Below are 25,087 nucleotides of genomic sequence, written 5' to 3'. Positions count from 1 at the left end.
CTTTTAAAATACATTTTTGTTCCAAACACACAGTCCTGAAAACAGTGGCAACACAAAGACAAAGACTCCCTCCACCGAAATGTGATGGAGGACTGATATTTCCTCTAATTGTCTGAAAAGAGGAAAATCAAGACACAGTGAGCTAAGGCTGGGGGGAGGAAGAGAAAAACACTTTTTTGACTTCTAGGAGACAGAGCTGAATGTGTAGTGTGCATCTTTGTCCAGAATCTTGTGCAAAATGCATTTGGGGCTCCTAATTTTCTCTTCACACATTGTCTGTATTTTTGTAAATGACCTCAAGTCCTTTATGTGTTGAGAGTAAACTAACAAAGAAATACCCAAAAGACTAATAACTTTTTACATGTGAAAAAACCTAACATTTTTGGTTGAAGCAAAGAGGCCTCTTCAGCTATATAATAAAATTGTTTTTTACTCTAATTTGAACCTGGATTTGAGCCAATTTCTCCATCTATATCAAGCATTGGACTGAACTAGATGAATTTCAAGTCCTTTTGAACCCTGAGAATTTATTATCTATTGGGGAGATTTGACTTTCTACACCACCAGTGGCCAAATTGGTAACTAGTTCAAATTTTCCCTGAAATAATGATATTTTCAATTTTTCAACTCTCTGTAGAACCAGGTTCTTCTGAGGCTACACTAAGAAAAAGAATGCTTAATCATTAGCCATTAGAGAAATGCAAATCAAAACTACGATGAGATACCATCTACCCCAACAATACTGGCACTAATTTAAAAAAAGAAAATAATAAATATTGGAGAGGCTGCCGGGAGGTTGGAACTCTTATTCAGTGCTGGTGGGAATGTAAAATGGTACAACCACTGTAGAAAATGATATGGCACCGCCTTAAAAAGCTAGAAATAGAAATACCATACAATCCAGCAATCCCACTCCTAGGAATATATCCTAGAGATGTAAGAGCAGAGCCGTCACACAAATAGACATATGCATACCCATGTTCATTACAGCACTATTCACAATAGCAAAAAGATGGAAACAACCTAAGTGCCTATCAACAGATGAATGGATAAACAAATTATGGTATATTCACACAATGAAATAATAAATGATAAGGAACAGTGATGAATCCACCAAACATCTCACAACATGGATGAATCTAAAGGACATTATTCTGCGTGAAATTAGTCAATCACAAAAGGGCAAATATTGTATCAGATTACTATTATAAAAACTCAAGGAAAGGTCTAAACACAGAAAAAAATAAACCAATCTTTGATGGTTATGAGGGAGGGAAGGGGTGGAGAGAAGAAATCACTAACAACACACAGTATAGGGGAAGTCAGTACAATGAGTTCAAGGCAAAGTCATAGAAGCTTCCTAGACACATCCAAACACCTTGAGGGACCGAGTTGCTGGGGCTGAAGGCTGGGGATCCTAGCCTTGGGGAACATCTAGCTCAATTGACATAACATAGTTTATAAAGAAAATGTTCTACAAGAGTAGTGTCTGGGGTCTTAAACGTTTGCAAGCAGCCATTTAAGATACATCTATTGGTCCCATCCCATCTGGAGCAAAAGAGAATGAAGAAAACCAAAGACACAAGTAAAATATTAGTCCAAAGGAATAATGAACCACATGAACCACAGCCTTCACTAGCCAGAGCCCAGAAGAACTAGATGGTGCCTGGCTACCACCGCCGACCACTCTGACAGGGATTACAATAGAGGGTCCTGGACAGAACAGGAGAAAAATGTAGAACAAAATTCAAATTCAAAAAAAAAAAATAAACACACTTACTGGTCTGAGAGAGACTGGAGGAACCCGGAGACTATGGTCCCCGGATACCCTGCTAAATCAGACCTGAAGTCACTCCCGAAGCCCACTTTTCAGGCAAAGATTAGAAAAGCCTATAAAACAAGCAATAACACGTGTGAGGAACGTGCTTCTTAGTTCAGTCAAACATACGAGAACAAATGGGCAACGAGAAAGCAAGAAGGGACAGGAAAACTGGATGAATGAACACGCGAACCCAGAGTGGAAAGAGGGAGAGTGCTGTCACATTGCAGGGATTGCAACCAACATCACAAAAACAATTCATGTATAAATTTTTGGATGAGAAACTAACTTGCACTGTAAACTTTCACCTAAAGCACAATAAAATCATTTAAAAAAAAAAAAAGAAAAACCGTCTGGATAAGAACTATATATAAGGGATCAAACTGACAAAAGCAACTAGAAAGATTAGATCAGGAACTTAGGGGGCAGTGAATTTATGTTAATGGGGGAGGAACATCTGAGAATAGGAGGTTGAGAATGGTTACACAACTCGAAGAATGTAATCAGTGTCACTAAATGGTACAAGTAGAAACTGTTGAATTGGTGTATGTTTTGCTGTATATGTTCTCAACAACAACAACAAATTTTTTTAAGTATATATTTTTTTAAAAAACCTATGGAGCATAGTTCTATTTTGACACACATGGGGTCACTATGAGTAGGAATTGTCTTGACCACAATGGGTTTGAGGTTTTTTTTAGGGGAGTTGTATGACTTTTCAACGTATACCCCCTACTTCTCTTGTACATTAAACTCTTTAAGGAGTACAAAAAAGAAAGAAAACAAAAAGAATGCTTAGACATTGGTTTCCCTGTTATGATCTGCTGACTCCCCTGAAGACCACCATAATAACCTGTTGACCGCAGTAAGAGAGAACACTGCTTTAACAGAGCTTTAGTAGTGTCTCAAAATGGGGGAATATAGGGAGCATATTTATGGGGCTTTAGAGCCCAAGTTGGGTGATTTTAAAGCAGGCCTTGCAAAGCAGTGAAGTACTTGGGATTGGGCAGTTTATGACATTTAACTCTGGACTGGTGGGCAGGGTTGAAGCAAGGGTCTTGAACTGAGTCTTGTGAGCAAGCTATTTTAGTTGGTTCACAGTCACATCTTCCAGGAAGAAGCATTTCCAGGAGCAAGTAGCCAGGTTATTTTTGCTTATCCTCACTATCGTTAAACATAGGGATAGAAAAGTATGTATGGTCCCAGAATTTTTTAACACAGGACAGGAAAATACATATGGTGGATGCTCTACTATGCCTTCTAGATTCCTTTCAGGGATAAAGGACTTATTCTTCAGCTGCTGGGAGAGTACTGATGGCAGAAAGTCCTCAGCTGCCAATACCCTCCAAGGATTGCCTCAACTGAAGGTGATGCCAATGGCAGTTTGCATTTTTCAAAAGTGGCCATAATAATGTCTCCCATCTAATTTTAATGTGACCTTGCCATTTCTTCCATCAGGAGTTGCAATCTGTGTCCACTCTCCTTGAACCTGGGCAAATCTTTGTAACTTTCTCAACCAAGAGAATGACTTCTTAGACTAGGTTATAAATGGCATTACAGGTTCTGCCTGGTTCTCTCTTGCTTTTGGAATGCTTGCTCTTGGAAACAGCTGCCATGTTATGAGTAAGCTCAGACCATATGGAGAGGCCACATGAATAGGTGTTCCAGCTAGCAGCCACAGCTGAGGTTCTTGCCACAGCCAGCATCAGCCACCAGATAAGTGAGTGATTTCCAACCTAGCCACAATCTGACTGCAACTATATGAGACCCTGACTAAGAACCACCTAGCTAACTGCACCCAGTCAGCCCCCACAATCATGGAGATAATAATAATAAATGATGGTCATTGTTTTATGCCATTAAATTTTGGTTTGTTCATTAGGAGCAATAGTTAACTAGAGCACGCCCCCTTCCCAGGGCAGCTCATATCCATTGAGTGATGTGATATGACGGTCTGGCCCCTTCGCCCCAACTCAGAACAACTCCGAAGGATCATCCCAGCTTCAGAACCCCCTACAGGGTCAGCTGAGACTTCCACTGAGACTGTACCACAACTCGCCTTCTCCTTCTGCCCGCTTGTACTTCCTTCCATTGCGTTCCACGGGCGTTGATCCCAAGAACAGTCCCAAGTAAACCTCCTGCACACTGATTTCCATCTTTGAGTCTGCTTCCCAGAGACTCAAACCTGGGACAGGTTTGTTTCCAGTGTTATTTAATACAAGGACTAGGATTAAGAGAAAACAATCCCTACTTTTCTTCTAGATCTTCAATAGTCGATTAAATGGAAGCAGAGAGAAAATGGGAATTAAATATTTTTTAAAATTCAACACTGTTCTGTGGTAAGATCTCATTCGATGCTACCAAATGGAGTTAGCTGCCAGAGCTTAGGCAGAATTTGCCTGATGGCTTCCCACATCTTCTAGAGTTCATTCTTGGTAAGATAAACTTTAGCATGATCTAGAAGCATGAGTGGTTAGGTACCAAATTAGACTAACAATCTATGTCCAATAGTCATTTTTATGTTTTTTGCGAAGACATTTAAAACTCAGAATCTTATATTTGTGTAGAACCACAGTGTGTACTCAAACACTTGCTATTGCAGTTCTTATTTTTCTACTACAAGAAATTCAACTAGATGCAAAGAAGTCTACCAAAAGATTATCTATACAATGGGTAATTTCTAAGTAAAAGACAGGAGAGACTGCGAAAAATACACTGATCTTATATAGACAGCCACAGCATATGTTTGGGCAGGTCCTACACTGCCCAGTGTTGTCTATATGAATTTTATAGAATATAAGCACTCAATGGTACATGATGGCTTTAACATGCTTTTAAGAAGAAATTGATGCATCTGGGGAAAGCTGTTAGGATGTGTCTATCAGTCATCTCTCCTTTGCACCTCTTCACTCCCATTTATTTCTCTACCTTTGGCTCTTGTCTGGACTTTCCCCGCCTGTCTAGATCCTCATTTTGGATCCTAGACCTGCTGCTTGATGTAAACTTGATTCTTTTCCAGATACTTTAAATATTGCTTACTAAGTGTCTGATTCCATCCCATTACCTGGATATGCCTTCATTATGTGGTTCCAGATCCAGGCTCTTCCTTGTGGCTCACTTAACAAACATATCCTGAAAGTGTACTATGTGCCAGTACTGTGACATGTGCTAAAGATGTGACTATAGTCCCTGCCTTCAGATTACTCACTATCTATTATTTTATCTTGTCCACAAGCTTGTCAGCTCCACCCAAGAGAGAGCTTTTTTCTAGCCTTCCTCCCATGTTTGCCTGGGCAATTCCAGTTCTTCTCCTCTCCTTGTGTCCAAAAGCTGCAGTTCAGTGACCTTTAGGAAAGGTGACAACCTGCAAAGCATTAAAGAAGCACACTTCCTTTGCCTGGAAATAAATGGAATCTATAGAGAAATGGTATACTTTTTTTGCTCATTCCGGAAGCAATCAGGGCAACATTTGAAACATAAATGAAGGGCTTGGAGTGTTGCTCAAGGATATCTTGAACAGAAGCTTAGTCTGGAAGAAAATGGAAAAGTTGCTTTTCTCCATGGAACTAGCAACAAAGGGGAGTCCACTTCCTTGCTATAACTACATATAATTTTGTGTCTACATAACGCGGTATCAAGACTTAGGATAATCTCACCACGAGGGTGAAACAAAGAGAGGAGGAAGTAGAATGGGGAACCACAGGCAAAGAAACAAGCCAGAGACAAGGAAATGCACTGGAGCTAAGAGCTCCTGTCAATGTCAATTTTGATAATCATCGGGGGTTACAATGAGAGGTCAGTCCCCATGTCTTTGGCTCCCACATCCCAGAGAGCGCTGTTAGGAAATCAAAAGACACATTCATCCTAGATTAATGAGTAGTTGCGCAAGTTTTAGGGAGTATAGAAAGCATTAGAAGGAGGACTCACTAAGGTCAAAAATTGGACTATGAAAAAGGAAATCACAGTGCCCTTGTGGGGATTCTCAATGTAAGTTATTTTAGGCGATGGACCATTTGTCCTCACTCTGGATACTCAGTTTTGCATAACTAGCCTATTAAAGAAAGTTTCTTTTCTTTTCTTCACTATTCTTATAACCCTGATAGCTGTCTCCAAGGAAAAGGAACATAACAGCTTTAGCTAGCTAGGTAGTTTAGAAAACCAAGATTAATGTGTGAAACAGTCAGTGATATTTTACATTACGTAAATAACAATATATACTATTTACAGCAAGATTTAAAGAAATATTTAGGTTAGAAGTTGAATACAAACCATTTGTGCTACCAAAACCAAAAAACAAACCATTGCCGTCGAGTCGATTCCGATTCATAGCAACCCTACAGGACAGAGTAGAACTGCCCCATAGGGTTTCCAAGGAGTGCCTGGTGGATTTGAACTGCCGACCTTTTGGTTAGCAGCTGTAGCTCGTAACCATTACACCACCAGGGTTTTGTGCTACCAAGGGACCTCAATAATATAAAAAGTTAGGTATTTATTATGTTTTTTCATCATTGTAGAACTGTACTGTCCAGTATGGTAGCCACTAGCCACATGTGGGAGCCTTGGTAACACAGTGTTTAAGTGTTTGGCTGCTAACCAAAAGATCAACAGTTTGAACCCACCATCAGCTCCTTGGAAACCCTGTGGGGCAGTTCTACTCTGTCCTACAGGGTCTCCATGAGTCAGAATCGACAACGGCAAAGGAACGGAGCCACATGTGACTCTTTAAATTTAATAAATAAATCTTAATAAATTTAAATATAAGTAAAAATTCAACTTATCAGTCATATTAGTCACATTTTAAGTGCTCACTAGACATATGTGACTTGTGGCTACCATACTGGACAGTGCAGATATAGAACATTTTCATCATCACAGGAAGTTGTATGGGTAGTGCTGTCCAGAATAAGAAGAAAAGTTTAATCTGTTCCACAGAACTTGAGATGTCAGTTTGGGATGCCAGACAGCCAACATGTACAGAATTGTCTTTTGGTTTGACACTTGTAGCCTTCTAATTTTAGAAGTTTAGGGGCTTAAGAGATTATATATTACTTTATTCATCCATTCATTATTCATCTATCCAATAAAATTATTAAAAAAGTTAATTTCCCATCCGATCTCTTAAATTCTCCCTCCTCGTTTTGCTTTTTCTTGGTTGGATTTTTTTCCTATTTTTGTCTTGTTTTGTGTTTGTCTTTGCTCAGAGATAAACTATTTTCAGCATCATGCGATATTTTGTTTCATACGGCATGGCTTCAACCCATAAAAGAAATCTTGCTATTCTCTGTATATGCCCTTGAGTCAATGACTTTATAAGTAACTTCGATGTGTATAAAATTCTTTGATTGACTTTTTTCCAATCAGAAGATTTCTAATCAGTGGACTCCCTTCTATTTAATTCCCTTTGATGCAAATGTATGTCAATTACATAAAATAACCTGATAACTCTCCTACTAGGTTCCCAGGGACTCCTTAAAGGACTGGATTTTAAATTTTTTAAAATACATTTAAAACTTATTTAATACAGTACTTTATGAGCAGAAAACCATTGTAGAAGCATAGTAGCACAAAGGATACATCAAGTATTTCAGTTTTGCTGTTAGGAAAGAAGAGGCTTTATGTTATTTTTAGATGACTTATAATTGAAGTTATTCTAAACTTTGTTGAGCAGGTTGCTAAGTTTCTTCCTTCCACAAACTCTGCCAGTTGCTAAGAGGTGGGGGCCCAGTTAATAAAAATGAAAATATTTTCTTAAAAGAACTTGGGGAACAAAGGGGTTTTGTTTTACATAAGTGTATATTTGCATGTGTATTATAAGCATTTTGCAGCCACCTGGAGCCAGAGACAATTACAAAATTGCTTGGAAGATCCAGTTCTTTTTTCTTATGTTTAAGTTCTAGTTAGGGTTTTTATTTTCTTCTCTTTTAATATACAAGACACAAACCACAATTCACCGAACTTGTTATTAAACTAACTAATGAAATAAATAGACTTTAGTTGCCTTAGGAAATCAGGTTCCAGGGAGTGGGTTGTATCAATTTTTTAGCCACAGTTTGGACTTCAGATTATAAACATGGCTCAATGGAAAAATAAGGTGGAGAAGGAAGAGACTTTCATCCTAGACAATTAGTAATAGCTTTTTTTTTTTAATTTAGTGCAAGTATGGTAAAGCCTATTTTATATCAAATAAGAGAAGTAAATTTCATTTTCAAATAGTTTAAATGAACTTTAAAAAAAGTTGAAAAAATGGATGTTCTTGCTATACATCTTATTGGTCAATAAATTCAAAGGAAGGCTAAGCTTTTTGAATACTTAGAATTTAGGACTGGAAAGCAATGTTTCAAGTAAATATTAAAAATTGAGTAGATAATAATTGACTAGATAAACCATTTCTCCTCCTGGGAGGTAGGCAGGCAAAGGGGAAATTAAACAAAACCTCCACTGTCACTGCACATTCACCCCATAAAAAGCACCACCAGCCTCTGCTCTGACAGATCCTGTGAGGTGCTCCATTGACTTCAGAAAGCAGAAGCCATATGAAGCTGAAGTCCTGTTATTCAAGGAAAAGCCAAATTGGTTTTTTGGTGGTTATTTCAGATGTATTTGTTCTCTGTTTTGTTACTATTGTTCAAGTTTGCTTCATCAGGGGGAGGTGGCGGCTTCAGAATGTCTATCTTTATATGAGGGACTTGGGCATGTAATTCGGTTAAAATTAGGGGACTTGGCTTGAACCTGCATTTGCAAAGCAAGACCAAAATTTGTATGTTTATTTGGAATAGATTTATGGGGGGTGAAGGATTTGAAGGAAGTAATGGGGACAGCTAACGTTCCTCCGAGCAACCCTAGAAGCTACCGCTGTTCAAGGGCATAAGATAAAAAAGTTCTGGAATCTCTCTAAATCAACAACTTGTTTATCCAGCCTTATCAGGGAGTAAATTGTTGCCCATAAATAAATTCCCAGATAACTAAAGCTGACCATTTGAATCACCAATTAATAATTTTTAATTGTGATGAAAATATACATAACAAAACACATGCCAGCTCAACAATTTCTATATGTTACATTAACCATTTTAATGGATGTTTTTCTTAAAAATATATCATACTTCCCTGACTTTCTTTACCATAGAGCAAAAAAAAATTAACATTATGATGGTGAGTAGGGTTTTCAAGATGAAATCTAAGACTCAGCTGCACTGAGATATCAATAAGAATTCTTGTTCAGTAGGCGAAGAACAGTAAACACGTACTGAATTGCATAGCAGCCCCGGTCCTAGTATGAGGGTGCTAAGCAGTCCAATAGCAAAAACAGGAACTAGTGTCATCAGTGACAGAGCATGCATCCGATGCTGAGCTAGCACAGAGGAGCATCCTCACCCAACTTGACACTGTCCTGCGCTAAAGGAGCACAGATTGCTGTGCTCTTAAAGTCTTTAGGTTTATTTTTTATAGTTCTTCTGTCTCCTACTTCATCAACTGTCTGCTGTCACTTCTCATTCCTAGTAGCTTCTTAAGGGCAAACATCATGTCATATTCATCTGTATGTCTTAGTGCCTTGTAAAAGTCTTGTTGTTGAATATTTTTAGTTAAATATATGTTAATATTTCCAATAGACTATTCTTTAAATTTCTAGACTATGCTACAATCTGCTGCTAAACGATACATTAAATAATAAAACTTATTAAAATAGTACCCTCATTTGGCACATAACACCAGGCTCTGTAGATTCTGGGTGAGATTCCAACAGTGATACTATGTCCCAGTGAATATGGTACATGACAGCTTCTTCCTTTATTTATGTTTCTTTCTTTCCTTTCTTTTTAAATTTCTCGATACATAGCTATGTTCTGGGTGTTTGACATTCTTCAGATCTGACCTTAAAATATTTGCAGTATTAGCAAAGGCTAATATTAGGCAGAAGATAATTGCTCCAAGATCAGTTTAGACCACACGCTAATGAGTTATTTCAAGAATTTATTTTTTAGGATTAAAAATTAAATGAATTCTCGTTTAGAAATGAGAAGATTCTGGCCACTGCCTACTGCCTAGGTTCCTTTTACTTGTTATGCAACAGCATGATGTGTAGAATGGGTACTTTGGTCCTAAACCTGGGAGTCTCAGAAGCAATCTGAGAATTCTCTGTGGAGTATCTTTAAGGGATATGAAGTAGATAACAAGTCACCCCTCAGCCATTCTTTTCCTGAATGTCACATTTTCTTCATCTATAATCTATAATCTAGGAGCCTTGGTGGGACAGTGGTTGGCAGTTTGAAGCCACCAGCCTGCTCCAGGGAGAAAGATGTGGCAGTCTTAATTCCGTAAAGATTTACAGCCCTGGAAACCCTCTGGGGCAGATTTACTCTATCCTGTAGGGTTGCTATGAGTCAGAATTGACACAGTGGCAGTGGGTTTTGTTTGTTTGTTTGTTTTTTATAATCTTTTACTCAAATAGAATTGGACCCTAGAATTTCTAAGGGCCTTATTTTCTCTAATACACTGTGATTTTTAAAGGGTCTGGATTGTGACCCCTGGGATGTCTCCAGGTCTTGGTTTGTTACATTCCAACGACAACTGTTGTGAAGTTCCAGAATAGGACCATTTTATTTGTCACCAACTGACTCTTTCTCCATTTAATTGCTGTCCATGTAGCCTCCATGTAGTACACCAGAAAATGAAGTGTGAGGCCCATTCAAACAGTGGAACTCGATAACATATTGCCACATTTATCTCCAAGGAATAGAATACAGTCATTCTTCATAATTTACAAGCTTTAAGTACTCTATTTTTCTACAGTTGGTAAAAATTGATGGCTTTAAGTATCTGAAGAGAATAAAAATTAAGGTATTCATTAACATGCATTAATAGAAATCTACTGAAAACATAGCAATTGAGTAGTGCAAGAAAATGCTGAGCTTTTAGTCAACACCAACATCATACAGCCCAGAATCTCATTACATAACAAAATGTACAACCATGACCAAATTTTGTAGACAATTAGAATGACTTTACTAAAAAAATGTTGTCTTAGTTACCTAGTGCTGCTATAACAGAAATACCACAAGTGGATGGCTTTAACAAACAAAAATTTATTTTCTCACAGTTTAGGAGGCTAGAAATCCGAATTCAGGGTGCCAGTTCTAGGGGAAGGCTATCTCTGTCTGCTCTGGAAGAAGGTCCTTGTCTTTTTGAGCTTCTGCTCCTGGGAGATCTTCATGTGGCTTGGCATCTCTCTTCCTCCATCTCTGCTTGCTTAATCTGCTCATTTTATATTTTGTAAGAGATTGACTCAAGACACACCGTACACTAATCCTGCCTCATTAACATAACAAAGATAACCGATTCCCAAATGGGATTATAACTACAGGCACAGGGGATAGAATTTACAACACATATTTCTAGGGGACACAATTCATTCCTTAACAAATGTATACCCAGTTCATTTCATTAATGTCATTTGTTCAAAATTAATAATTTATAAGAAATAAAATAGTTCTTTGTTTCAATACCAATAGTATATAACGAATATGCAAGACAAAGAAATCCAATTAGTTGAGAGTGACATCTTTTTCACAAATGTTTCATCATGGAAACCATACTTAAGATATAATGCTGTGGAAGGATAAAAGCTTTTCAAGTCTAGTAGTCACTCTGAGGGAGAAATTAAATAATAGCAGGAAATTGCTGCATGCAAATTAAATTTAAGCAGCTCAAGATTATCTATGCTTTAGGAAAAGTATATCATTAGTTGTACTAACCATTCTACAAGAAGAATTATATTCAATCTTCTGTAATTTTTACTCAGAGATCTTGGACTTTCTGTCACTTGATGTAGCAGGAGCAGTAAAACAGGCATTAAAAGTAGCCTAGTATCTCCAGGTTTCACTTGGTTCAGAAAGATTGTTGAGCCTTCTCTTCTAATGCTGCTGGACTCCTTCATGGTCTATGACAGGCAAAGGGGGGGAATCTAAAGATGAAAATCTGGCATAACTTGGATTTCAGGCTCCTTTCGATCATGTGAATCACTCCAGCCCCAAGCTAAGCAAGGCTGAGGCTATCTTCTCCCAGAACTCAGAAAGACCTGAGTTAGGAGACACACAAATCTCCCTTACTAGGCTCTTGGGGGAAAAAAATGTCCCATACTGGAACACACAATTGGGGAGAGAGGAGAAATTGGTGATTTCACATGACAAAAACTAGCAATGTTTGTACTATGAAGGCAATAGAACCTTTCTGGTACCTACACTTAGTGAAATCTTTCGCAAACTTTAAAATAATTACTATAAAACCTAGATTCATAGGGAAATTATGATACTATGGTGAGTAAAGAAAGAAACCCCTCCATTACAACAATAATGTAAAATATACATTTGCATATAACATAGATAGAGAGATGCATAGAAAAATGAAATTTTTTTTGGAGATGGGATTATGGGAAAATTTTTTTGACTACATTAATGCTGCTATAATATTCTTTGTACAGTAATATTTTTTGACTCTTGTTGAAACATTGGTCAAAATGAACAGATTTTGTAAGGTTTTGTTTTTTTCTGCTTTCATTATTTAAAGTGGGGCTTCCACTACTTCACTTTTAGATTTGAGGACTAATGTGTCCTTAATGCTGTCATTTACTGAATAATCAAAAATATTACTTGCACAGAATGAAGTCTCAAAATCAAAGTTTGAAAGTAACAGGTTACTTTTATCTAGCTTGATGAAGTTTTATTTTGAAATTATACATCATTCAGACTTGATTCATATCAAGGGAAAACTGTGGTTCATATAGACAACTTATCCCAGCAGTGTCATTTAGAAGACCCCTGAGCACAGGTCATTTGCACATTGTGCAGGTCAGAACTTGTACATGAATGTCATTCCTGAAGACAACACTGTGTTTCTGACCAGAAGTTGTCAGAACAATCTGTTGAAAATAGAAACTTCCAGCTGATAAATTGGCCATTCAGTAACAGTTGCTGTTTGAATATAACCTACATCCTTATCAAGCTTCTATCCTGGAGTAAAATGTGCTGCCTCCAGGAGCACACTGGGAACAGGGCTCAAGTCCCCAGTGCAGCCTTCATGAGGAAGAGGAAATATGGCCTATTAGGGCCAGCCAAGGAGAGGATACTGCAAGAAGAGTGCCCACAGAGAAGATGAGTAGAGGGCTCTAAAGACACACATTTTGTTGACATCCCAATTTTGCTTCAGGCTATATCTTGAATGAATCCTTGAAGACAATAACAAGAGCGTTCTCATTGCTCGCTGTAAATGAGGTTGTCACTATCATTCTGTCTCCTGGGGATGTGGACACTATTACCGCACTGATTTGATGTTCACCTGCATAATGCAAGTAAGCGTTTCATTAAATTGTAAGCTCAAGAACCACATATCATTGTGAGATTAAACGGCAAAATAAGGCTCACCTCTTTCTTCAAGGAAAATTATATTCTTAAACCTAGACATGATTAAGGGGGAAAATAAACTTGGAAAGCATCAATAAATAGCAGCAGGCTTCTGTTTAAATTCTACATCTGGGAATTTTGATCCTGTTGAGGATAACACCATCATCCAGCCCCTCTCAAACTCTAGGCTTGGTAGGATGTTAATACAGTCTGTTTTTCAATACTGCTTCCCCCTATAGTCAGTGATGCTGTTAAGAAGCCTGATTTAAACAGGCTCTGTGGCAGGGCAAGAGAATTGATAACATCTGGCATTGTTGATAAAGTAGTCTTGTGGGCACAGAAAACCAGGAGTTCTTTGACTGGATTCTAAGACCTTTATGTTCAAATTATAAGTGATTGGAGATACTTCCTGAATAGTTTAGAGCTTTGTAGGTAAGACATAAATGTAATTCAAGTTTATTGTTAGAATCTTTGCTATGAAGCCATTTATGTTTTTCCTTCTGGTTATCTCAGTTGATATACAACTGAGGAAATTAAGGTCGTAAGTTAATTGCCTACATGGTCCTGTTCAAGGGAGTAAATCCACTGGTCCATTCCTAACATTCTTATACAATACAAATAAGATTAAAATGAGCATTAAGAACAGCCTTGAAATAGAAAATAAATTAAAAATGGGCAAACCACATTCAGAGAAAGCTAGAGGTAATACTGAAGTGTAGTTCAGGGTGGTGAGCTGGACTGTAGGAGGACAATCTCATCCCGTGTCTTGGTGATGGCAGAGCTTTAAGAGTTCCTAGTGTATCAGTGAAGCTAAGGTCTTGTTTTAAAACAAGCTGCCTCCTTGAGTCACTTGCTCATTTGTCAATTGCTTCCTCAAAATGCTTTCGTAGGCACAGGCATGGGTTGAGTCCAGGGCTAAGGACACAGCCACAAGCTGACCAAAAACAGATGGGACAAAAGCCCAGTCTCATTAATGGCGCATTTGCACCTTCTGCTCACCATCTTCTGTGCAGTGAGCAGAAACCAGGCCAAGGCAGCCAAAACATGATGCCAATTACCTCCAGAGCCTCTCGAAAGTTGAGAGACATTTGGGTCTCTGCCATTTTTTGAGAGTCTCAGTACATGTAAAAATGAAGAAATGCCTAAAAAGGGTTATAACAATTTTGGTACATTTTTAATGTTTACATTTAAATCATTGTTTTTAGAACACACAAAAAAGATAATTACAGGATTCATGAAACTACTAAGTGACAGCACACTATGAACAGTATGGTCCAGATTACAGGACACACGTTTGAAGGGGTCTCATGTCTTCTCTCACTTCTCTCAGTGTAATGTCAGACGTAATAGTCATGTTTACACTTGAGACTATTCCCACTGGGAGGCCTAGACCAGATGGCCCTCTTGGTCCACCTGTGAAGTGTACCATTTACCTTTCCCAAATATTCCTAATTGGACATTTTTCCTTAACCATAAACCTAGCACATCACCTGCTCCAACTTACCGTGATATTATAAAGGAGGCAAAAAAACAATTTGCAAAGAACCAAAAGGATTTTAGGATGTAAGTTGATGCCATATTATTGCTAAATATAAAAAAAAATAGACTTTTTTTACAGCTGGAAGTGATCATAGGAATCATCTAAACTAACCCCCTTATTTTACTGATGAGGAGTGTTGTTTCTGAGCATCTTATAGACTCTGAGATTCTTTTCAGGTAAGTGTCATGGGTGCCTGTTTTACCCACTGAGCCATGGCAAGTGTCAAGGATTGGAGAAAGGCAGGAAGCTTTGCTGTGGTGTGATTGGGGGGATGTACCCCAAGATGGACATGTCAAGAGTGAGCTCCAGGGAATAGAGATTAGAGTATTATTCATTTACAAAGATCAGTCCTGGAAGAAGAGCAGAAAGGTTTCCTGCCATAGAAGGAGTTCCTTGGAGCTGGGGTGGCATCTGGGGGTTGTACTGAGGAAAGAAAGGCAAGGAGGTCTATTCTAAACTGTTTTCCTGAGGAGACGTTTTCAGTTTTTTTGTGCTTTAATTTAAATGACTGCTCAGGGGCAGCCATGCTATTCTTATGTGCTAGGAAGCTGCTGCTGCTGTTCTTGTTGTTAGTTGCCACCAAGTTGATTCCGACTCACGGTGACCCCACATCTGCAGGGTAGAACTGCTCCATAGGGTTTTCAAAGCTGTGACCTTTTGGAAGCAGGTCACCAGGCCTGTCTTCCAAGGTCCCTGTGGATGGATTCGAACCACCAACCTTTTAGCCAGTAATCAAGCACTTCACGGTTTGCACCACCCAGGGACTTTGCTAGGAAGCTAGGAATGGGTTGATGACAGAATTCCATCAGTTTTTTAATAGAACAAATTGGCAGGGTTTAATGCTTTTGTCTGTGATATCAAGGTCACTGCCTAGAGATCTCATCACCTTGAGGGGTAGAAAATGTGGGCAACCTCCCTTTGGGTACCTGATGCTGTTCAGGAAACAGAGGTAAATGGAAGAGCAGCCAGCTAGGTCCTATGCAGCAGGCCAAGCAGGAGTGTGAGCCCTTGCTGTCCACTGGCTCCCACCTCCCATCACCCTGCACTTACACACACACACACATGCAAACACAGCCCTCACGTTTCCTATGCTTGGTGGGGAGAACAGGATGGACACCTTGCTGGAGGGCCCCTGTCGAAGCAGCAAGATGGCGTCCAGGCCATATTCAGCTGTCATGGGTGATGCCTTTGATGTTTCTAAGAAGGGATGTGCTGGGGGATTCCCCACACCAAGTAGTACATAGGGAGGGAACCCTGAAGAATTGCTTTGTAAAAAACTTCTACTGCCATGTAGAAATTGTTGATGAATTCTTTCACAATTAGGAATTCCTGCTTTTTATTTTAAAAATTAACTCCAAATTTTGATTTTATAGAGAAAAAAACAGAATTAATGAAGAAATAAAACTCCTAAGGCAGCAGCAGGAAAGAATTGACAAGGAGATTGATAGGTTTGTTTCTTATTGGACTTTGTAGAGCTAAAAAATACTTTTAACTGGACAAATTTGTTATATAAAACTACCATGGGTTTATTATGTAAAAATACATCAGTTTGATTGTCTGCAAAGAGGTTTTCTACTCAACAGTTCATCTGGAATAAAACTTTTACTTTCCTTATCCACAGAATCACCTACTTGATAATTTAATTAATTGTCAAACATTATCATCATCATCATCTCCTCTTACTCCTCCAGCCATAGGCCTTACACTCATGGCCTTTTAAAATAAACCCATAGCCATGTCCTGCCCTAGCTAAGACGTAAACTATAAAAAAACATCCTATTTAGCTGGTCTCTCTTGGGCAACTTCTTTGTTCCCCTTCTGCCCCTGCTGCTTCCCCTAAATATGCAAACATTCACACCCACAGAAGGAAGGAAAATTGGGCTCATTTTTGCTTGTTTTATAAACTACGGAGTATAAGGAAAAACTATAAAGTCACGAGACTAACCCACTTCTTCAAACACACCTACGCACACAAAAATGAGTATCAGATGAGTACAGCCCTTCAAACAAGCTCCCTTGTGGGAGTAAAACTTTGTGCTAGCCACGCTGCCATATTTCTGATTGCTGTTTTGAAACTTACAAAGCCAGTTTCCCAGTTACCTGAGAAAATCTAACCCATTAGTTTAGAATCTTATGTCAGTTTTCACCAAAAACCTTATCACTCAGCTTTCCTCTTCACAACACCTAAATTATAAGATCCAATTCCAAGTGAGTTTTACAAATTTCAAACTCCAAATCCACAAAAAACAGGATTTCTCTCACCAGTAAGGATATGCGGGAGAATATAGGACAATTCTCACAGCAAGTCTAAAGAAGCATTCAAAATTTTTTATGGATTGGCACATAGTTGGAGAAGGTGGATGGAAAAATATTCACTTGGATAAGTAAGTCTTGTTGCCTGTTAAATTTACAGGCTCAGTCCATAAGCTTCTATCAGTAATCTTAAAAAAAGAGATACCCATGGAGAGGGAAGGCAGTCAGAGGAGAGGGAGGGTAGATAGTGGTGATTGTTAGTCAACTTTGTGAATATACTAAAAACCACTGAATTATACACTTTAAAAGGCTAAAAATCATGGTATGCCACATATATCTCAATAAAGCTGTTATTTAATTTAAAAAAAGAAGGAGGACTGTAAATTAAAAGAGTGCCTTGGAAGATGGGCTTGATTTTAACAAAGTGAGATGAACCAGAGTCTAAGGATGACTTGCAACTCCAAGAGATTCTGAGAGGGTGCTACTGAGAAAGGGGACCATGGCTATTATGGAGTATGTCTAAGTAGGACTATGAGGAAAAGACCCAGACTTGAGGAGCCAGATTTGAGATAAGGAGAGGGGAAGAGATGTGAATCCCAAAAGGTAATAAGAACTGAGGAGAAAACCCAGGTTGAAGAAATAAAATTTGCAGAGATAAAATTTGCAAAGATAAAGCAGAAAATGAGTGAGGAGGCCTTTCTGAGTCATAGGGAACCAAGGCAGGAGACCTCTGAAACAATGTGGTCCAGTAGGAGTATCCTAGACTAAAGGTTGAAGAAATCTGGAGTAGGCCTTGCCAGGGGTTGGCTAATCCAGACTTTCCAAAGTGTACTTGGAATTTTCAGAAAGTTTACTTCTTACCAATTTCATGGAAGAAAAATAATTTTTAAATGTTTCACTTGAAAATTGCCAGTTTTAAGAATTGTGATCATCAATAGCCTTATGCCCTTTTTTCATTTTTCTTTCATCTGCCTTTCCCTTGTTAACTAACGCTCCTCCCTTGTTCCAAGTTCCTTTCCTTCCTTGCCTAGACTGCCTCGGCCCTGGATCTCTGGAAAGGTTCCTGATGCCTCCTGAATTCAACCAGTCAACGCATTCATAAATATTTCTTGAATGAGTACTTGGTGACAGAAACCATGCTGGCCTCCCGGCAGATATTAGGACGAATGAGACACAACCCTGCCCTCGATGAGCTTACAGTCTAGCAAGCACCCCTACCCTTCAGCCCTTTCATCTCCCTCTCTTTCTTCCCCATATCTTGCCCTTACCAGTCTCTTTTACTCTTCTTCCCGCACTGTCACTCCTTAAACTCCATGCCAGAGCCTGGTGAGTGGAATAGTTAAGGCAATTCTGCGTGAACCACGTCGCTGAAGAGAAAACCGCACTGCTGGGACACAGTGCACACAGTGGTTGGGACTGAGGGCTTGAGTCAGAATGCTGTAGTTTAAGTCCTCTGTTACTTATTAGCTGTATGACTGTGAGTAGGCTACTTACCCTATCTGAGCATGTCTCCTCATTTATGAAGTAGGATAATAATAGTACCTATGTTATAAGATTGTTGTGAGAGTGATTAATACATGTCAAGTGCTTGGCAAATGCCCAGCATATTAAATGCTTTGTAAATGTCAGTTATTAGATGATGTCAGTATAGTTTGGTAACCAATTTTCTTTATTCCATGATTAGACTCCAAGCAAAGGCTACGAAAAAACCTTTCGATGTTAAGTGTGACTTGGAGAAGTTCCTGAATAAACTGGTATGTTTCCTCTCTAAAAATAATTGAAAAGTCTCTCTAGCTTCTCTTATATAGACTGGACGATGCTTAATAAGCAATCTACGGTTTCACACCCAACCTACAGTAGCAGGACAGAATACAGTCTTGTTATTTACCCATCCACAGGCACATCTAAGACAATCATGTTTTGCACTTTAGTGACAACCTCATGCCCACTAATGCCCATTCCTTGCTTCTGGCCATGGGAAATATGCAACTGGAAACATCCAAATGCATTCAGAATTACAAACTAATACAAAAGTATGGTGCTTGAAGTCATATTTTATTTTCCTTTAATAATTCAACTAAAGTATATTGGACACCAACTACTACTGCATTAGATTAATGGTCTCTGCCCTCAATTAACTGAAACACAAGACAGAATGTGGTAAGGTTCTAAAACAGGACTCAAGTGTGAGAAAGAAAGAAAAATAAAGGGGGGTGTTTCATCTTTCCCACACCAGTTTTCCCTGTTCCTCCTATTATAGGCAATTCTGTTAAGTCTGAAGGGCCTTCTTCTCTTCCAGTAGACAAGAACATGTAAAGAACAGTGTACAATAAATCAGAAAATTGGACAATCTGAGGTCTGAAAGAAGAGAGAAACTTTGGCTTTCAGCATGTTAGGCTTCCACTTAAAAATCTAGAGCAATCCCCACTGGCTACTGTGTAATAGCAAAAACAAGGCTCCTACACGGATAAGGTAATAGAAAGGAGTGAAACACCTGGATGTTTAATAAAACAAATAGGACTATCTTTACTTCCACACACACAAAAAAAATTCTCCCCTTTTGGTTTTTGGTCTATCTTTCCTGCTCTTAATAGACACATGGGTATAGAGAAAGACTTACCTGCTATAAGAAAAACAACAGTGTCTAAGTGTGCTGGTAAATGACAACTGACCTCAGCTGGTAAATGGCTTCAGTATCAGGGAAAATAAAGAGTTGTGGCTGGACTGTGGCTGGAGACCTTGTGCCTCATTTAAACAAGGCAGCTACTGCCTGAGTTCATTGTTGCCAGTGCCAGTAGTCCAGATTTTTCTGTAAAATCTCCTGATTTGGACCTCAAGTGGGCCAAACTAAACACATCTGCAGACCAGATGTGGCCTATGGGCTGCCGATTTGCAACCCCTGGTCTAAATGCTGCCTGGATTTGGAGCTCTTCAAAAGCTGGCTCTAGCCAGTATAGACAATCTTATTCTTCACTACATACCAGTGCAAATGCTTCACTTCCACTGAGCCTTCTACGCACACCATGATTGCCTATACTTACATGTTTTGCTCATCTGCAATGCCTCCTCGTCTTTCAAATTCTCCTCAACCTTTAGGGCCCTGCTCAAGTTCCATCTTTAGCATAAAGCTTTTTTCCAATGGCCCCAGCCCGTATCTTTCCCAGACATTTTTGGTATCTCTCATAACTTCTAGAACATCACTTGGTAATGACTGGATTGAAAAATAGTTATTTCCTTCAGGCCAGAAATTGAAACAACCACAGAGTAGACCCTGGCTTACAATGACTGTGTCTGCCAAAGTAGAGTACTCCCACTTCATAAGGGCTGGAAATTTTTATCCATCAGACGAGGAACCACATGGTGAAAAATTAAATGGCACTTGCCTTTTTTTTTTTTAAACAGTGATCCGGGTATCTTTAAAGAATTATATACCTACTCCAAATCCCTTGTGAAAAAAGGCAAGATATTTAAAAAAAAAAAAAAAGATTATAAATTTGAATAAAATCAAGTTTTGGATTATTGGGTGAAAAGAATTCAAATTCTTTCAGCAAATTTGACTTAAGCTTTCTAACTATTTTGCTAAGAATAAAAATGCACCAGAAGTTTAAGAAAAGGATATTGGCTTTCCTAGTACTTTACGTGTGGCTGTTGCCCTTTGAGAAATATTACAAGAAAATTTACCCAGGCTTCTCTGAAACTGAGATTTTAGATGATAATGTCCAGTCTGAGTTGCACATTAACAAGAAAAAGCAACCATAGAATAATAGAAAATTGAGATAATTTTCTGGATAATTCATGCCATAAGACCACTGCTATCTCAATTATCTGAGTATTTCAGCAAAATGCTTTTTGGTCTGAATTTTCACATAATTCAGGAAGGGCTTCCTGTAGCCTATCCATGAGAGAAACCCATTCATTTACCACTACCACATGGCCAACCATTTCTGCTGACTTTCGATCCCAAGTGTCTTCTAAATATTCTAAACATTGGCAAACACTCATAGGCACCCACCAACACAACTAACCAATCCCAGAACCCACTTTAAAACCTTTTCATACTCACTGTCACCTGCATACCTACACATCTGCCCTACTCTGGTCCACCTATACAAACAAGCCTGGCTAGATATACACAAAAAAAATGCAAGGCATGGGTGGGGTTTCCTAGGACAGTCATTATGTTCCTCGGACTGGAGAGGCATTTGTGAAAATGTAAGGCATAGTAGGAAGTAAATTCCATGAGCAAATCAAATTATCTGAATTATCATCCAGACAATTCTCTATCTCAATGTGAATAGAGACAGAGATTAAGTGTCTCTTATATAAGTTTCTGTATTAAATGATGGAAAACTCAGGGCCAAAAGAATTGAAAGTGATTATTTATGTGATGGAGCCCTGGTGGCGCAGTGGTTAAAGCACTCAGCTGCTAACTGAAAGGTCAGTGGTTGGAACCCACCAGCCACTTTGAGGGAGAAAGATGTGGCAGTCTGCTTCTGTAAAGATTTACAGCCTTAGAAACCCTATGGGGCAGGGTCTACTCTGTCCTATAGGGGCGCTATGAGTTGGGCTCCATGGCAGTGGTTTTTTTTTTTTTTTTAATTTAGGTGATATCACATGATTTAAAAAAATCTTCTTATCTTAACTGGGGGAATCTTACATTCAAGTATATAATGTCTAGGAAAATCTGTGAATCCTTAATCATGTATTATTTTAATAGCATGAAGATCGGGTTGAGAGAGAATTTCTGGCATCATTATCATCATCATCATCAACAGAAGACTACAACTTTGAGGAAGAAGAATATCAACTGAAACAAGAAATACACGCTATTCAAGAATAATGCATACAATTCAATTTTGTCAATTTAATTGTAGCAGTGTATTTAATTCAAGTCCAATTCATGAGAAGAGGTCAGTATTGTTGTACTATTCATCTTCAAAAACCGTCAAATCAATAAATCTCAGTAAATCATCCTTAAAAGATCTGTCGAAGCATAATCTTGGCTTTTATTAGTAGAAAACATATTTTAAGATGGAAAAATAGTCATTACGAAGCATAGAGAGCTTTTAACCGTTTGTTTGGAAATACATCTTGATAATAGCAACCGTTCATCATAATACAAAACAGAAAGAGGATTAAATTACTGTGGCACAGGAAGTCCTGCCAGTTCTTAAATGCCCTAAATAGTTTCTCTGAGATGTTTTACATTGTTTAGGCCTCAAGGAAAACCAAAGCCCCGCCTCCAGGTTTTGTAGCAAACAAACTCTGCGTCCCGAGTGCTGAGCTTCGATCACTCCTCTGGTAATAAGCTTCCTGCACATTTGCTAGGAAGCTGGACAGCTTGTCAGCAGGTACTATTGACACCGTGCAGCCTCCCCATCCTGCTCCAGTAAGTCGGGACCCTTGAGCCCCAAACTTCCTAAAACAATGAGAAAAAACAAAATCAGAGCCTGTAAATGAAAATGAGAGTGCTTTGCCCTGTGCTTCTGGAACACAAAGCCTACCCAACTTCTGAGAAGGGAATAGGTGTTTTCTTCAGTGTTGTCAAATATTAGGGCATAAAGAAACTTATACTATTTCAGAAGGTGATTTTACAGTCAAATGTATCTAATGCTATTCCCTGGTTTGGGCTGCAAATACTAAGTTAGAGGCGCTCCCGTTTCACGAGGGCTGTAATGACCCACTTGTAGTCTTCAGTCCATGGCACAGCCCCTTGAAAAGTTGTGTAGCAAGCCTACAGGTGAATCAGGAAGAGACAGTAAAAAGAAAACAGGGAATGAACATGATCATCATTATGAATCAGAAGGTCACAACAAATGAGGGAAAATCAAAATTTAAAGTGCACATTCTTACACAAGTGAGGGCTTCCTTCTGTGGCTAGTACAGCTGTATTCTTAAGACTTGGCTATTTCACATAAAAGAATCAGTCCCCTAGAACAGCCTAAATTCATGCTGAACAAATTTATCTACAAAGAACATATCATTAGGCTTTAGGCTGGTTGGTTTGTTTAATCCCTAACGGAAAATTTTGAAAACCTTCCCACAAAGAGGATGGTGGCCCCACAGATTCATGCCCACGTTCCCTGTGTCCTCTGGAGCTGCTCTGACAACTGGACTCGGAATTTACCATCACATGAGATGTGTCTGATTGGGATGGAAACCATTATATAAACTACCACACAGCAAGAGGTAATTTTAGTCATCATCAACCAGGAGCAGTTACAAACCTAAGATCTCAACCAAAGTGAAAGGCCGTACACAAAGTATAAGGATCATTCATCTTTGAAAGATGCAATTTATCCTGACAACAAAATTTAACATCTACTTCAAATTCTTCCTAATAAAATTTACTCTAAATTAGTAGCAGATTAAAAACTCCAAAATTAATTTAGCTTAATTTTGTCCCTTTTTTCCATTTAAATGAGCTACTTTACTTCCTGGAGATTATCAAGGGACTATTACCCCTACCCTAGGACATAAAAATTATTGCACGCCAGTAATTCGTTTTTCCCCCAATGATTTTCTCAATTGATTACTTTTATCATGTTTTATTTATTAAAATATGCTTTTCAAATTAAAATAGATATTTAAGGAAGAAAACAAAAACTTTTTTAAAAAATTTTTTCCCAAACAAAAATTTATACATACATTCTTATGTGACTCTAATTGCTCTCCCCAGTGACAGCACACTCCTCCTTTCCACCCGATTCCCCATGTCCATTCAACGAGCTCCTAACCCTCTCTGCCTTCCCATCTCCCCTCCGGACAGAAGCTGCCCGTTTAGTCTCTTGTATCTACTTGAGCTAAAAGGCACACTCCTCATGAGTATCAATTTATGTCCCACAGTCCAGTCCAATCCCTGTCTGACGAGTTGGCCTCGGAAACTTTTAGTTCTGGGCTGGTACAGAATCCAGGGGCCATGCTTCCTGGGGTTCCTCCAGTCTCAGTAAGACCATTAAGTCTGGTCTTCTTACTAGAATTTGAGTTCTGCACCCCACCTTTCTCCTGCTCCATCCAGGACTCTCTGTTGTGCTTCCTGTCAGGGCGGTCATGGGTGGTAGCCAGGCACCATCTAGTTCTGGTCTCAGGCTGATGAAGTCTCTGGTGTATATGGCCCTTTCTGTCTCTTGGGCTAATACTTTCCTTGTGTCTTTGGTGTTCTTCATTCTCCTTTACTCCAGGTGGTTGGGAACAATTGATACATCTTAGATGGCCACTTGCAAACTTTTAAGACCCCAGACACCACTCACCAAAATGGGATGGGGAACATTTTCTTAATAAACTTTGTTATGGCAATTGACTTAGATGTCCCCTGAAAGCATGGACCCCAGATCCCTACACCTGCTACTCTGTCCCTCAAAGTGTTGGATTATATTCAGGAAACTTCTTAGCTTTGGTTTAGTCCAGTTGTGCTGACTTCCCCTGTAGTGTGTGCTGTCCTTCTGTTTACCTAAGATAATTCTTATTTACTATTTAGTTAGTAAATAACCCTCACCCTCCTTCCCGACCCTGGTAACCATCAAAAAATGTTTTCTTCCTTGTTTAAACCTTTTCTTGCGTTCTTATAATAGTGGTCTTATACAATATTTGTCCTTCTGTGACTGTCTAAATTCACTCAGCATAATGAACTACAGCTTCCTCCACGTTATGTTTCACGGCTTCATCATTGTTCTTTATCGTTGCATAGTATTCCATTGTGTGGATATACCATAATTTGTTTATCCATTCGTCCATTGATGGGCATCTAGCTTGTTTCCATCTTTTTGCTATTGTGAACAGTGCTGCAGTGAACATGGGTGTGCATATATCTATTCGTGTGATGGCTCTTATTTCTCTAGGATATATTCCAAGGAGCGGGATAGCTGGATCTTATGGTACTTCTGTTTCTAGCTTTTTAAGGAAGCGCGAAATAGACTTCCAAAATGGTTGTACCATTTTACATTCCCACCAACAGTGTATAAGTGTTGCAGTCTCTCCACAACTCTCCAGCATTTATTATTTTGTGTTTTTTGGATTAATGCTAGCCTTGTTGGGGTGAGATGATATCTCATTGTAGTTTTGATCTGCATTTCTCTAATG

The 25,087-nt window shown here is 38.8% G+C and overlaps 2 protein-coding genes across 6 annotated transcripts in view; one reads left to right on the top strand and one right to left on the bottom strand.

Moving 5' to 3' along the window:
* Positions 1 to 21,873, top strand: part of FAM227B (family with sequence similarity 227 member B) — a 270,859-nt gene extending 248,986 nt beyond the window's left edge. Inside the window, exons 13-15 of the mRNA XM_004386313.2 lie at positions 14,701 to 14,778; positions 18,693 to 18,762; positions 21,726 to 21,873. Coding sequence (XP_004386370.1) covers positions 14,701 to 14,778; positions 18,693 to 18,762; positions 21,726 to 21,848 — 271 coding nt within the window. The 3' untranslated portion in view covers positions 21,849 to 21,873. The remainder of the gene's footprint in view (positions 1 to 14,700; positions 14,779 to 18,692; positions 18,763 to 21,725) is intronic.
* GALK2 (galactokinase 2) overlaps positions 21,853 to 25,087 on the bottom strand; it is a 242,603-nt gene continuing 239,368 nt past the window's right edge. For 4 of the 5 annotated variants that reach the window (XM_023740659.1, XM_004386303.2, XM_023740660.1 and 1 more), the window contains one exon: positions 21,853 to 22,427. In XM_023740659.1, the coding sequence (XP_023596427.1) occupies positions 22,220 to 22,427 (208 nt within the window). In that variant the 3' untranslated portion in view covers positions 21,853 to 22,219. The remainder of the gene's footprint in view (positions 22,428 to 25,087) is intronic. The other variant, XM_023740662.1, reaches the window with a different exon arrangement.

Source organism: Trichechus manatus, unplaced genomic scaffold (assembly GCF_000243295.1).
Source record: "Trichechus manatus latirostris isolate Lorelei unplaced genomic scaffold, TriManLat1.0 scaffold00161, whole genome shotgun sequence".
Lineage (NCBI taxonomy): Eukaryota > Metazoa > Chordata > Mammalia > Sirenia > Trichechidae > Trichechus > Trichechus manatus.
Note: the sequence above shows the minus strand (reverse complement) of the source record. Positions and strands in the feature narration are given on the sequence as shown.